This window comes from Callospermophilus lateralis, chromosome 3, assembly GCF_048772815.1.
Source record: "Callospermophilus lateralis isolate mCalLat2 chromosome 3, mCalLat2.hap1, whole genome shotgun sequence".
NCBI classification, from domain to species: Eukaryota; Metazoa; Chordata; class Mammalia; order Rodentia; family Sciuridae; genus Callospermophilus; species Callospermophilus lateralis.
In genome coordinates this window covers 4,833,774-4,847,736 of record NC_135307.1, presented here as the reverse complement: position 1 = coordinate 4,847,736, position 13,963 = coordinate 4,833,774, and the positions used below count along the sequence as shown (strand labels likewise).

The 13,963-nt window shown below is 47.4% G+C and overlaps 1 protein-coding gene across 2 annotated transcripts; it reads right to left on the bottom strand.

Moving 5' to 3' along the window:
• Positions 1 to 2,828: 2,828 nt before the first annotated feature.
• Positions 2,829 to 9,583, bottom strand: Hsp90aa1 (heat shock protein 90 alpha family class A member 1). 2 transcript variants are annotated; one of them, XM_076849631.2, is made up of 11 exons: positions 9,491 to 9,583; positions 7,613 to 7,774; positions 7,158 to 7,524; positions 6,502 to 6,635; positions 5,888 to 6,208; positions 5,532 to 5,697; positions 5,184 to 5,374; positions 4,944 to 5,091; positions 4,363 to 4,631; positions 3,746 to 4,079; positions 2,829 to 3,603 (listed from the first exon to the last, which is right to left on the bottom strand). In XM_076849631.2, the coding sequence occupies exons 2-11, from the start codon at positions 7,772 to 7,774 to the stop codon at positions 3,494 to 3,496; spliced, it is 2,202 nt and encodes a 733-aa protein (XP_076705746.1). In that variant the 5' UTR covers positions 9,491 to 9,583; the 3' UTR covers positions 2,829 to 3,493. The 2 variants fall into 2 exon arrangements, with proteins under 2 accessions (XP_076705746.1, XP_076705745.1); XM_076849630.2 differs by lacking the exon at positions 9,491 to 9,583 and adding an exon at positions 8,129 to 8,235.
• Positions 9,584 to 13,963: the final 4,380 nt, after the last annotated feature.

Here is a 13,963-nt window from a genome sequence, read left to right as displayed (position 1 = left end):
ACTGAGTATGGTGTTCATTCCTAGCTACTGGGTGGGGTGCTGAGATCAGGGAAACCCAAATTTCAGGCCAGTCTGGGCAATTTAGCAAGGCCCTGGCTCTGACTCAATAAAAACTAAAAAGGACTGGGGATGCAGCTCAGTGGTAGAGCACCCCTGGGTAACAAAAACAAAACAAAAAAAACATCCAAATTCAGGGGCTGGGAACGAAGCTCACTGTGTAGCATGTTCTCAGCAAGTACGAGGTCCTGGTCTAAGCCTCAGGACTGAAAAAAAATCTCCTTGAAAAGCTTGGTGGGGCTGGGGATGTGGCTCAAGCGGTAGCACGCTCGCCTGGCATGCGTGCAGCCCGGGTTCGATCCTCAGCACCACATACAAAGATGTTGTGTCCGCCAAAAACTAAAAAATAAATATTAAAATTCTCTCCATCTTTAAAAAAGAAAGAAAGAAAGAAAGAAAGGCTTGGTGTAGCTCAGTGGTACAGCGCTTGCCTAGCACATGTGAGGCTCTGGGTTTGATCCCCAGCACCAATGAAAAGACTCCAGATTCAGCCAGGTGCTGTGGCACAGATCAGTAATGCCAGCATTCAGGAGACTGAAGCAAGATCATGTGAGCCCAGGAATTCAAGACCAGACCATCTCGAATAGCACAGTAAAACCCCATCTCAAAAACCAACCAAACAGGGCTGGGGATGTGGCTCAAGCGGTAGCGCGCTTGCCTGGCATGCACGCGGCCCGGGTTCGGTCCTCAGCATCACATACAAACAAAGATGTTGTGTCCGCCAAAAACTAAAAAATAAATATTAAAATTCTCTTAAAAAAAAAACAAAAAAACCAACCAAACAAAAACAACAAATTCAAGGGCTGGGGATAGTTCAGTGGAAGAATTCCTATCTAGCCAACACAAAGCCCTGGGTTTGATCCCCAGCACTACAATAAATTTAAATAAATAAATTAATTCAAATAGATACTATAACAATATTTGGGGCAATGGGTACATGGTGGTTCATAAAACAATTTCCTCTATTTTGTGTGTGTGTAGTAAAATACATTTTTTACTTTTTTTTCCTTTCAGTATTGGGGATTAAATCCAGTACTTTCCACTCAGCTGTATCCCTAGACTTTCTTATTTTTGAGACAGGGCCTTCACTAAGTTTGCCCAGGCTGGCCTCAAATTTGCAATCCTCCTGCCTCAGCCTCCCATGTAGCAGGTATTACAGGCATGTGCCATTGTGCCCAACACTTGCAACCCCTTTACTATCTGGTTCCTAGGTTAACACTGTAAATCTCACTTTTTCCTTGGGGATAACAGCTTTCTGCAAGCAACAAAATAGCAGAACTGGCTTTAAGTTAAAGTAGGATTCAAATACTAAGGTTTCAATTCCTCTTTCTCAGGGGAAAAACTCCCCAGAGGATTTGAAGGGCTAAATGTGATTACCACATACCGAGTGCCTGGTACCTGGGCAGTAGGGGAATGCAGAGGAAGTCTCCTTTGTGTGTATCCCAAACTGCTAAACTAGGCATTAGAAAGTCCCACCCATTCCTTTTAGGATTCAGATCCAAATTCTATGTGCCACTTGGTACAAAGGAGACTCAGAAAGAGCAATTTAGGGAGCAATTTAGGGACTGTCTCCCTCTCCTGGGACCCCATTCCCCAGCTCAGCTCCACTTTGCTCAGTTGTCCATGACAACCTTCACTATTGAGCAAGGTGGGACTGCACTGTGCTCTCAATCTGGAAAGACCCCCGCCCCAAAGCCTCCTGTGTTGAGAGGTGAGGCTTCTGGAAAGTTACCTGGAAGGCTCAGACCTCAGTGGACCCATGGTGGGTGCATGGAGTACTTCTCTAGAGGAAGGAAATCACTGGGGTCTGCCTCAGCCCAGCCCCTTCCTCTCAGCTCCCTCAGCCTTGAGCTCAGTAGCTTTCTGCTGCCATGTCTTCAGGATATTTCTGCCTTGGAGTTACCATCAATTGAATCTTTGAACTCATAAACCAAAATCTTTGAATTGCACATTGAAAAGCTAACACAAATGGCTCTAAGTAGATTTTGTGAAAACTTAGAGGCTATATTTAAGAGTATGTGTTTCTCTCTCACACACACACACACACAAAGCAGGTACAGCAGCACATGATTATAATCCAGGATACACAGGTAGAGGGCTGGGGATATGGCTTAGTGGTTGAGTGCTCCAGAGTTCAATCCCCAGTACTGCTGCCTCCCCCACCCCCCAAGATTGGATATAAAAATAGTAAGGAGAGTGAGGTTGTGGCTCAGTAGTAAAGTGCTTGCCTAGCGCACACAAGGCACTGGGTTCTATGCCCAGCACTACATAAAATACTACAGGTATTGTGTCCATCTACAACTAAAAGTTAAGGGTAGCTGGGCCTGGATGCACATGCTTGTAATCCCAGTGGATAGGGAGGTTGAGGCAGAAGGATCACAAATCCAAAGAGCTGGGGATGTAGCTAAGTGGTTAAGTGCCCCCTGGGTTTAATCCCCAGTAACCCAAAACTCACAAAACTAAGGGGATCTATTTAAAAAAATGTAATGCTGGAAATGCAACCCAGCTTGGAACTTTGCCTGTGTGAGAAGACTGGGTGGGGGTGGAAAAACAAAATTACAGGGAACAGTTTTCTGATCCCATGTTTACTGAAATATGCCCTTCACCTGCCAGCTACCCACATGGACCTTGGGAGGTATAGCTCCATATCCAAGAGTAGCCAGCATTAATTATTCACCTTCACTGGGTCCAGGCACTTTCAACTACTGGGGGCCAACGCAGTCCAACCATTCACTCACTCCCCTCCTTTTGCTCCAAAATAAGACACACTGTTCTTAACTCATCTGCATTTATTACTGTTTAAAGCAGAATGTTGACTTGGGCACTACATATTTCCATTCACAAGCCTTACTGAGTTACTTTTTGAACAGCTTTGTAACACCTAAGGGAGGTTTAAGCTTTGTTTCTTGAAATACTTTTCTTTGGAAAACAAGCCCTGTAGAGTTCCTCCCAGCCAGTTGTCTGTTTCACATACTTGGTTCTAGAGGACTAATACATGCACAGTGGGTAACTATGGGAGATCCTAATGAGATGAAACTCAAGCCATTTTAACAAGTATCTTTCTTTTAAACATCAAGGTCTATCTTGGAACACTTCAGGGACAAAAGATTTGGTATGGTCTACTAAGGGATACAACTTGGTAGTGGAACACTTTAGAAAGTTAGGTTACATGTCTTAGAACAAACATCTCAACCTGTTAAAATAAGCCAATGTGAAACTAGAAAAAGCATTACTAGCTCTGCTTTAGTGCCTAAAGTATCACAGTATATCACTTAAAAGTACAAAGAAATCTTATCTCCCCTTTAAGTAGATATCATCATGCCATACACATTTTAATAAATGTTTGTTAACAAAAACAAAGAACAAAAAAAATCCTTGAAAAGGTATCAGGAATGAAGGTGAAGTGGGGGTCACATATGAGTGGTTCTTCAGAAACTTAGTCTACTTCTTCCATGCGTGATGTGTCGTCATCTCCTTCCAGGGGTGGCATCTCTTCTGTTACAGCAGCACTGGTGTCGTCAGCAGTGGGATCATCCTCATCAATACCTGTTTTGGAAACCAAGCCACCATGTTAGAGTTCTTCAAGCCAGCTAGCAGTCTAAAACTGCTGGTTCAAGCAGTGGGCTTACCAATTAGAAGACTGTCCCTACAAACAAACACGTTTCTTCCTAAGCAGATGACAGCTTACCTAGACCAAGTTTGATCATCCTGTAGATCCTGTTAGCATGGGTCTGGGGATCTTCCAAACTGAAGCCAGAAGACAGGAGAGCAGTTTCATACAGCAAGATGACCAGATCTTTCACAGACTTATCATTCTTGTCAGCCTCTGCCTTTTGCCTCAAGGTCTCAATAATGGAGTGGTCAGGATTTATCTCCAGGTGTTTCTTTGCTGCCATGTAGCCCATTGTAGAGTTGTCTCTGAGAGCTTGAGCTTTCATGATTCTTTCCATGTTTGCTGTCCAGCCGTATGTGCTTGTGACGATACAGCATGGAGAGGTCACCAATCGGTTTGACACAACCACCTGTATGTAAATCAAGGCCTGAAGTGTTAAGTAGGCCTAGAAAAATTATTTTAACCTCTTCCTTAAGCTTTCCTTGGGAAAAATGAATGAAATCCAAGTAACTGGTTTAGTACCAATGAATGGATCAAAAATGGTAATCATTTGCAAAAGAGCCATAAATTACACAGGCTAATTTTTCCAGTTTTTTTTTGCCAAATTAAAAAACTCACAGGGGTTGGCATGACTAAGCAAAACACCTTAGGTTAATAATTACAAAGGGAAACAAACTTGAGTACTCACATACCTTTTCAACCTTTTTCTCCAAGATGTCCTTCATGATCTTGCAGAGGTTTTCAAACTTTGTTTTTTTCTCTTCCTGTTTCTTCTTCTCTTCTTCATCTTCTGGAAGCTCCAAGCCTTCTTTGGTGACAGACACTAAAGTCTTCCCCTCAAATTCCTTCAGCTGTTGGACACAGTACTCATCGATGGGCTCAATCATGTAGATCACTTCCAAACCATGCTTCCGAAGACGCTCCACAAAGGCAGAGTTAGCTACCTGGTCCTTGGTCTCACCTGAGGTATTGTAAAATTACCATTTTAGACCTTTAATTTTGATTTTAAAAGAATTCAGATAATTAACGAGCATGATCTAGCCACACTGATTAATATCTGGGTTCTACCTTTATTTCACTTATTTTATGTGGTCTTACACATGCAAGGTGAGTACTCTACCAGCTGAGCCACAATCCCAGTCCCTCATGTTAAATATCTTGCCTACAGCAATAAAATTACACCCGAAGTATAGAGCCACTTAAAGAATCAACCCATGGTCTTGTGGTTTGAAGCCACAAGAACTACGCAATGGATTACAACATTTATTGTTACCTGTGATGTAGTAGATGTGTTTCTGGTTTTCCTTCATTCTGGTGCAATAGTCCTTGAGAGAAACCATCTCATCCCCAGAAGCAGAGGTGTAGTATCGTAACAGCTCTGAAAGCTTCTTTCGATTTTGAGAGTCTTCGTGTATTCCAAGCTGAAAAAAGTATTGCTCTTAGTTTTCTGTATTTTAAAAAATAATTTAAAATTATAGTTAGAAAACTGCTAATAAGCAGCCAATGTGTTTACCTTTATATTTTTAGAGAACTGCTCATAGAATTTTTTGTAGTTCTCTTTATCTTCCGCCAGTTCAGTGAAGAGTTCTAAGCATTTTTTGACCAAATTCTTTCTAATGACTTTCAAAATTTTGCTCTGTTGCAGCATTTCACGGGAAATGTTTAGAGGAAGATCCTCAGAATCCACCACTCCTCTAATGAAATCTGGAAAATAGAAAGACCCAAGGGACTCATTTCATAATCAACACTGGTGTTAAATACAGAGACAGGGACAGGGACCTTTGCATGTGAAGTGATAGTTAAGTGCTCTGCCACCATAACCCTCAAGTTGATAGTGATCATTCTTCCATTTCTTACTTACTCAGATATTCAGGGATTAGCTCCTCACAGTTATCCATGATGAAAACTCTCCGTACATACAACTTAATGTTGTTCTTTTTCTTTCTGTTTTCAAAGAGGTCAAAAGGAGCACGTCTTGGGACAAAAAGAAGAGCTCTGAATTCCAACTGTCCTTCAACTGAAAAATGCTGTAACAAAAAATTAAGTGGGATGTAAAGGACCAGGTCAGCCAACTTCCACAGGGGCTACCCAACAGATTCACACTTGCACTTTGATAAACTTAACAGTGTTTGGAGCTGAGGGGGTGAAGACAACCCTCAAAATTCAATGGAAAACCTGGAGGCACACTGGCATTGATGCCCTAAGTCACCCACTCACCTTCACTGCCAAGTGATCTTCCCAGTCATTGGTCAAGCTCTTATAAAACTCTCCGTACTCTTCGTTAGTGATATCATCAGGATTTCTGGTCCAAATGGGCTTTGTTTTGTTGAGTTCTTCATGATCAATGTACTTCTCCTTAATTTTCTTCTTCTTCTTCTTGTCACCATCCTTCTTTTCTTCTTCCTCTTCATCAGAACCAACATCTTCAATTTCAGGTTTGTCATCAGGCTCTTTTTCTTCTTTTTCTTTTTCCTCCTCTTTATCTTCTTTTTCTTCAGCCTCATCATCACTGACTTCTTTATCACGTTCCTTCTCCACCTTCAGAGACAGAAATCACATCACCTATGCACTGCAGAACTCAAGGATAGAGTGAAAGCATGGTTTGCCTCTACTAAAAAGCCTACATTGGCCAAACTGAGGGATTAAACAGCGACAAAGCTACTCTCAATATCTGATGCACCTCCTGAACAGCCCAGCCCTAGGGACTTAGCTTCAGACTAGTCAGTAAACTTTTTACAAAAAGTTTGGGTACTTCAAACATATAGGCACTAAGGGCTGAATTCAGTCTCTTATTTCCATATAGATTATTTTGCATTGCCATGGACACTTACAAAAAGAGTAATGGGATAGCCAATAAATTGGGAATGTTTCTTCACAATCTCCTTTATTCTTCTTTCCTCCAAGTACTCAGTTTGGTCTTCTTTCAAATGCAGGATGACCTTTGTCCCACGACCCATTGGTTCTCCTGAAAAAGAAAGTGAGAGTGCACAGAATTTAATTTTTAGCGTTATTTTCAATTTTGTATGTGGTTTTGAGGATCAAACCCAGGGCCTCACACGTGCTAGGCAAGCCCTCTATCACTGAGCTACAACTCCAGTCCCTGAATTCATACTTTAAAAAAAAGTTTTATAGTAAATGAACACAACAGTTTTATTTTCCTTATGTGGTGCTGAGAATTGAACCCAGTGCCTCACGTGCTAGGCAAGCATTCTACCAACTGAGCCACAACCCCAGCCCCAATTTATATTTCCATGACCAAATGAACATTACCAATCTAGCTGTGCCACACCTAACAGCCTTCTGATCAAGCCTGAGGTGAGGTCTCCTAACCACTACAAAGGTTCCCAAGAGCAGTTTTAAGCTCTTGCCCAAGATATTAGGTAAATGAACTTAGTTTTACACGTTTCACAGCATTTTTGGATGTCCAGTGTTGGCAGTACTCTGCCCCACGTGACTGACGGAAGCAACTTTTCCACCCCGTGCCCACCTGTATCAGTCCTGACAGTGAAGGAGCCCCCTGCCGAGGACTCCCAGGCATACTGCTCATCATCGTTGTGCTTGGTGATCACAGTCACTTTCTCGGCAACCAAATACGCAGAATAGAAACCGACACCGAACTGGCCAATCATGGAGATGTCTGCGCCAGCCTGCAAAGCCTCCATGAACGCTTTGGTCCCAGACTTGGCGATAGTACCAAGGTTATTGATCAGGTCGGCCTTGGTCATTCCAATTCCAGTATCCACGATCGTGAGGGTTCGGTCTTGTTTGTTTGGAATGAGGTTAATATGCAGCTCCTTCCCGGAGTCTAGCTTACTGGGATCCGTCAGGCTTTCGTATCTGATTTTGTCCAGGGCCTGGAGGAGAGACACTCAGGAGTCATGCGCAGCGCCCGGGGAGGCCCTCGCCCAACCACGCCCGGCGCCAGGCTCCCGGGGCACTTACATCCGACGAGTTGGAAATCAGCTCCCGCAGGAAGATCTCTTTGTTCGAGTAGAAAGTGTTGATGATCAGCGACATCAACTGGGCAATCTCCGCCTGGAAGGCGAAGGTCTCCACCTCCTCCTCCTCCATGGGCTGGTCTTGTGTCTGTGTCTCCTCCGGCATCTACAAGGACCGCGCGCGCTGAGCCCCGGTGCACCGCGGCCCGGGCCCATGGTTTTCTGCGGACAGCGCGGCCCGGCCCGGGCGTGGGGACGGCCGACAAAGGATGACCTCATTGCGGCCGCAGGGCGCCGGGGCCCGCGCACGCCGTTCAACGGCTGCCCCCGCCCCCGCCCCGCCATGGCGGCCCCAGCCGCGGCCCTGCGCGGGCGCAACGCCCAGGCCCCCGAAAAGGCCCGCAGCGACCAAGGCCTGCACCCCACTCCACCGGCCCCGCCGCGGGCCAGGCCCGCACCCCACTCCGCGCCGCGCCCCGGAGCCCCGTTCTCCGCCTCCGTCCCCCGCCCGGGGCCTCACCTTGGCTGGACAACCGCACAGGCTCCGCGGCGTAGCAGCACCAGGACGCTGAAGCAACTGGCGCGCCGCCCCCGCGCCGCCCTTATATAGCGGCGGGCCCGCCCAGCGCGCGGCGCCTTTTCCAGAAGGCTCCGGAACCTTCCGGAAGAACCCTCCCCAACTGCCGCCACGGCCGCGCGCCTGCGCCTGCGCCCTGGCCACCGTCCGCCCCTCTGCCCGGCGCGCGCGGACCCTGCGCGGGGCTCGGCCGCGCGCCCCTCGTCACTGCCGTCGCACCCGCACTCCCGCGCCGACCCCAGCGCGCCTGCGCGGCCCGGAATTCTCGGAGAGTCTCGGAGCCTCTGGAGACTTCCGAGCCCGCGGCCCCGCCTCGCCAAGCACGCTCGCGCGCTTCTGCGCATGCGCATGCGCGGCCCCGATACTTGTGTGGTGCACTCTGCGAAAGCAAAAGTTGTAATTTTCAAGGCGCTCCTGCCTATAGTTTAAGCTTTGGGGGACCCCGCCGCGCGGCGGGGCCGGTTCAGTGGCCTGGCGCCAGTAGAGGGCTTGGGGACCCAGCAACATCTACCCGCCTGGGGCCGCGTGTTTGGGGTTTGGGGCAGTTTGGGGGCCTGGGGCAGCGATTGTGGGGCCCAGGCCGTGTTAGGTGCCGGGGGTCCCAGGGTTCCTGCGCCTGGCGCCCAGGCAGAAACTGGATTCGTGACGGATGTCTGAGGGGGACCGCGACACGTGGACGGCGGGCAGGACATGGACCTGCTCTCCACCCTGATAAGAAGGTCGTCCCCCGGGGAAAGAGGTCATGTGTGCCCAAGGGGCGCCCAGTTCTGAGGCCAGGCTGACGGGAGCAGCCGACTCCACTGCCGTAGCCTTCGCAGACAGACCACTGTCCGGTCGCAGGCCTCTCTCACCTGGGCGAATGGCTGTGAGGAAATGCCATCAGGCCCACCGGAAGAGGTCAAGTCCCCGAACCTGCTCCTACAGCACTGCTCCCACTTTTGGGGCTCCGGGGATTTTGGAATAAATTCATGCTCACCTACTGACCTCCACCATGATTTTGTAAAGCTCATTTTGTTTCAAACTTTACCTGGGGTGTCCATAGGAAACACTTAATAGTTGGGTGGTTAATTTGCTCCAAAAGCCAGTTTTTATTTTTGTTCCTGGAGATTGAACCTAGGCGCACTAAACCACGGAGCCATATCCCCAGTTCTTTTTATTTGAGACAGGATCCTGCTTAATTACTGAGGCTGGCTTTGAACTTGCCATTCTCCTGCCTCAGCCTCCAGTGCCTCTCAAGAACTAACACATGTCACCATGTCCGGCCCAAAAGTTAGTTTGTAAGCAGGAAATTCAAGCATTTCTCACCAGTTCGGATAATGGCTGTAACAACAATGGAGAAGGTGGGTCCCTTGGGCCTGCCAGGTCAACGTTGTGGTTTCATCTTTAAGGAAAGGAGTCTTAGTGCACAATGTCCCTGCCCAGTCCTGTGATGTTTTGTCTTGCTCCTCCCACTTTTGGCACTCCTCCCTAGATTCTGGGCCTGGCCTTCTGGAACAATCTGAGAGCTACTACCACTATAAACAAACTTAAGGAACACTCCTTCCACTTCCAAGTCTCTGGGGATGTTATGTTCGAATTCGGGACCCCCAAAACACCACCAGAGACCAAGATCGATGTAAACAGCAAAGAGGTGTTTATTGCGAGCTAGCTCGGTCCTCCGTGCGCACACAGCAATTGGTGATGCTGAGAGGCCCCAAGCCCAGGGTTTGCAGCAGTTTTATACATTTTTTGGAGAAGGCAAGGACCCCCACATACATCATGGCATCTCTTAGCAAATCATCACACACCGCGGGAAAATCAAAAAACAACTCAAACGATTAGTACATTCACTGGCGGGAGCAAGTTGGGTAGGGGTGATTGGTTACTACAAGAGGGGGATTCATTTGAACTGATTGATTTAAGCCAAGAGGGGTGTTTGTACTTAACTACATGGTTTCCCATCACCATAAACTACTGGGAGGGTCATCTGGCATACCAGGTATTTCCCTGTCTCATGCTGATTGCTGGCTGCTAAGGGATGGCTATGGTCCTCACCTAGCCTGACTGAGTCAGGGACACCTGGCCCAGCAGATCTCTCCTATTATTTGTAGATAAACCACTTAGCAGGGTGGGAATGTGCCTAGGAGTGCTCTGTGGGTCTTTCCAAGGACAAAGGTCATGTCCCTTCCCTTGGACAGGCTTTGCTCTGAGGTAGAGGCTGGTTTTTCAGGGAAACCTGCTATTCCAGGAGTTCTGGACCATGAGACCCCTTAGGAGCCAGTGCTGAGAGCATTTACATTAAAAAGGGTGGTACATGCCATAGTACCAGGAGAATGCCAAGTTCCAGGCCAGTCTGCAAAAACAGACCTGTCTCAAAAAATATAAAAGACTGGAGATGCAGTTCAGTGTAGTGTGTCCCTGGATTCAAGCCTCAGGATTGGGGTTGGGGGAATTGGGACGATGGAAGAAACTAGTAGTGGCACAGCAAGGGTACTTGATGTTGTTAGGTATGTGAAGTGTATTTCATGCTGTGTGTGTGTGAGAGAGAGAGAGGAGAGAATGCTGCAAGGCCCAGGTCTTCCTTGCAGTCTGGGATGGGGGCAATAAGAGGAGGGGGTCAGGGAAGGAAGAAGGGTAGTTGATATTTTCAGCCTGCAAGGTCTTGGCAGGCAGTACCTTGTGCCTTTTCAACCTGTTCCCTCTTTCCTGATGTGGTGGCTTCCTTCCTTTTTTACCCCAGCTTCCACCATTGCCCAAGAGATTTAAGATTTCTTTAGATGAGGCATCCAGTGTCCTGGCTTCGCTTTGTCCCTCTTTCTAGGGCCTTTACCTTTCCTTTCTACCAGGTTACCCCAAGCCCACTCCCTGTTTCCTGCCCAGCATTAATATCCCTTGCTCCATCCACATCATCCTGTTCTTCAACTCTCCCAGCAGAGACTGAGGATATGGAGGTCCAGGGAGGGAACTTCCCTTGTTGTTTCCCTACCTGCCCTCCTGCCCTGCTCTAAATTAACCCCATCACCCAAACTCCTCCCATGACCTGGCCTTGCCCCCAAACTGACTAACTCCTCTAACTCCTCCTTATGATCTGGCTCTAATCCAGACCCTCATGGTAGCCCACCACAATTTCCCCCTTGAAAATGTTCCCCTCCAGTGCAGAGTAAAGATTCCACTGGTCCTTGAGGTCTCCCTCCATTTTCTTTTTGTATTCTCTTTCATGAGCTTTCAGTAACTGGACATTTTTGGGGGTTACCCTTCTGGTTAACATTACACACTGTTCCCCAACACTCCCTTCCTTGAGAGCTCTGCCCGTTTTCCTCCATCAAGGGCTATGGTTTCCTCCCTTCCCAAGGCCGCTCTTTCTCTCTGCTTCCTGGATTGAATTTCTCTCCCTGGCCTGTGGCTGGAGCCCCTGGAGGGGAGTTCTAGGCCACCAGAAGATCCTTTCCAGCACTTTTTTTTTTTTTTTAATAAAAATTTTTAGTTGTAGATGGACAATACCTTTACTTACTTATTTTATTTTTTATGTGATGCTGAGGATCAAACCCAGAGCCTCACATGCGAGGCAAGTGCTCTACCACTGAGCCACAACCCCAGCCCCCAGCACTCTCACTTTCTAACATTATCTGTGTGCATATAACTCACAGACGCCCAGGACAAGAAGCTGGGTCCATACCAGGCTTAAGGTTCCCTACCTAACCAATTCCCCTAGGACTCTAGAGCCAGGTGACTGTAAGCACAATGAGGGAGGCAGGAAGCAGACCTTGGATCAGCAAGCTCTTCTTTATTCAGCTGAGGAGTCAATCGGCCAAATAACTGATGTGGCTCATTTCTGGGGCGGAAAATGGTGGTGGGCCAAAGCAAGGGTTTCATAGGCTTCATTTATAGGGTGGGACAGGAGGGTAGTTCCTGGGGTTCATTGTATTGGAGTCTGCTGATCCATTAGTGTGGGCGGGGATTGTGGATAGGGGATTTCCTGGGGCTTATTGTATTGGAGTCAGCTGGCCCCTTAGGGTGAGGGGTAGGGTGCCTGTCAGGTGTGAGTTCCTTTTGTGTTCCTTCCCTCTGGCTGTGGCCTGGGCTTTTAAATGACAAAAGCTTCAATTTTATCCCAAACAAGGTGGGTGGAGAACTGACACAGATAGGGGAAATGTCCTTGGACTTATTCTGCATATCCTTCAGTGACCACCCCACCATATTTCAGAACCCCAGCTTCCTTCTGCACTGGGTCTGACCCACAAAGTCCTGCTTTGTCTGCCTCCTAAATACATTTTTTTTGTATTTCTTTTTGATACCAGGGATTGAACCTGGGGCCGCTTGACCACTAAGCCACATCCACAGCCCCTTTTTTATTTTGAGGCAGGGTCTCACTAAATTGCTGTTGCTGGCTTTGGACTTGTGATCCTTCTGCCTCAACCTCAGCCACTGGGATTACAGGTGTCTGTTACCATGCCTGGCTTTTTTTTTTTTTTTTAATGTTTAATTAGTGCATTATAGGTATACATTATATTGGTTTCATTTTGACATAATCATACATGCATGAATTATAGTTTGCTCCACTTCAGTTTCCAGTACTTTCTCTTTCTCTCCCCTCCTGCCTCTCCCTATTCCTCTTCCTCTACTGATCTTCCTTCTATTATAGGTTTTTTTTTTTTGTTTTTTTTTTTTTGGAGGGGGGTACCAGGGACTGAACTCAGGGGCAGTTAACCACTGAGTTGCTTAGCATCTCACTTTTGCTGAGGCTGGCTTTGAATCCACGATCCTCCCGAGTGCTGAGATTATAGATGTGCAACACTGTGCCTGGCTAATTTTATATTTTTCAAAATTAGTTCCTAAATACACCTTGAATTATCCTCTGCTCTCCATCTTCATCCCCCAACTTTTTCCATGTGCCTCCCTCACTCACACAGCCATCACTCACATGCAAGACCTCCTAACTGCTTGCTGCATCAGGTCTGTTCTGTCCCAACCCATAAAAGGGTGAACTTCAAGAACACACCTCAGTCCAGGGTGGCTCCTGGTAGAGTGCTTGCCTACCTGGGTCTCCTCACCAGCACCACTGAAAAAACACACAGCTCTGACCCCATCATTCCTCCCTGCACACTCTCAGTGACTTCCCATCATTCCCAGGAGAAGAGCTCCATTGTGGGGCTTTCACAGCTCTGCAGATTGATGTCTGCTGCCACCCGTGTGCCCTCAGGTCACCCTGTATCCCCTCCAGGTCTAAGCTGTCCCTCTCTCCATGATGTACCCCCACAGGGCAGTGCACAGGCTGTTCCTCATTTAATTAATTTCTAGTGTACCTTCTGCTCACATGTTCCCTTAGGGACACTTTCTCCTTCTTACCATGTCAGAACACTGTTAAAAGGAATTTTCAGCATGCTGTGTACCCTGCCCTCAGATGGCTAATCAGGTCATCTGTTCCTTGAACCCTCCAGCCTGGATCCCTGCACATACTTTTCTGTTTAGCCACCTCCTCCAGGAGTAGTGTTATTTCTAATACACAACCACATTCTGTAGCTTCAGCTTCCTAAATATTTGATGTGTCCCAAGGCACCGTTCATTGCTGGGGATTGAACTCAGGCTTCTCCCTCCCTAGGCAGGTACTAGCTCTACAGGACTCCCAGTCCTGTTAGTGTCTGTGTCTGTTCCCCTCCCATCCCCAGTGATTTTACTGTACAGGAATCTCACCATTCTCCTCCTCCATTTGAAACCTTTCAGTGTCCCTCTATTAAGCTGGAACACAAGGGACAGACTCTATCCTGGTAGCCTGCATTTAAGTCCTGGCTCAGCCATTGC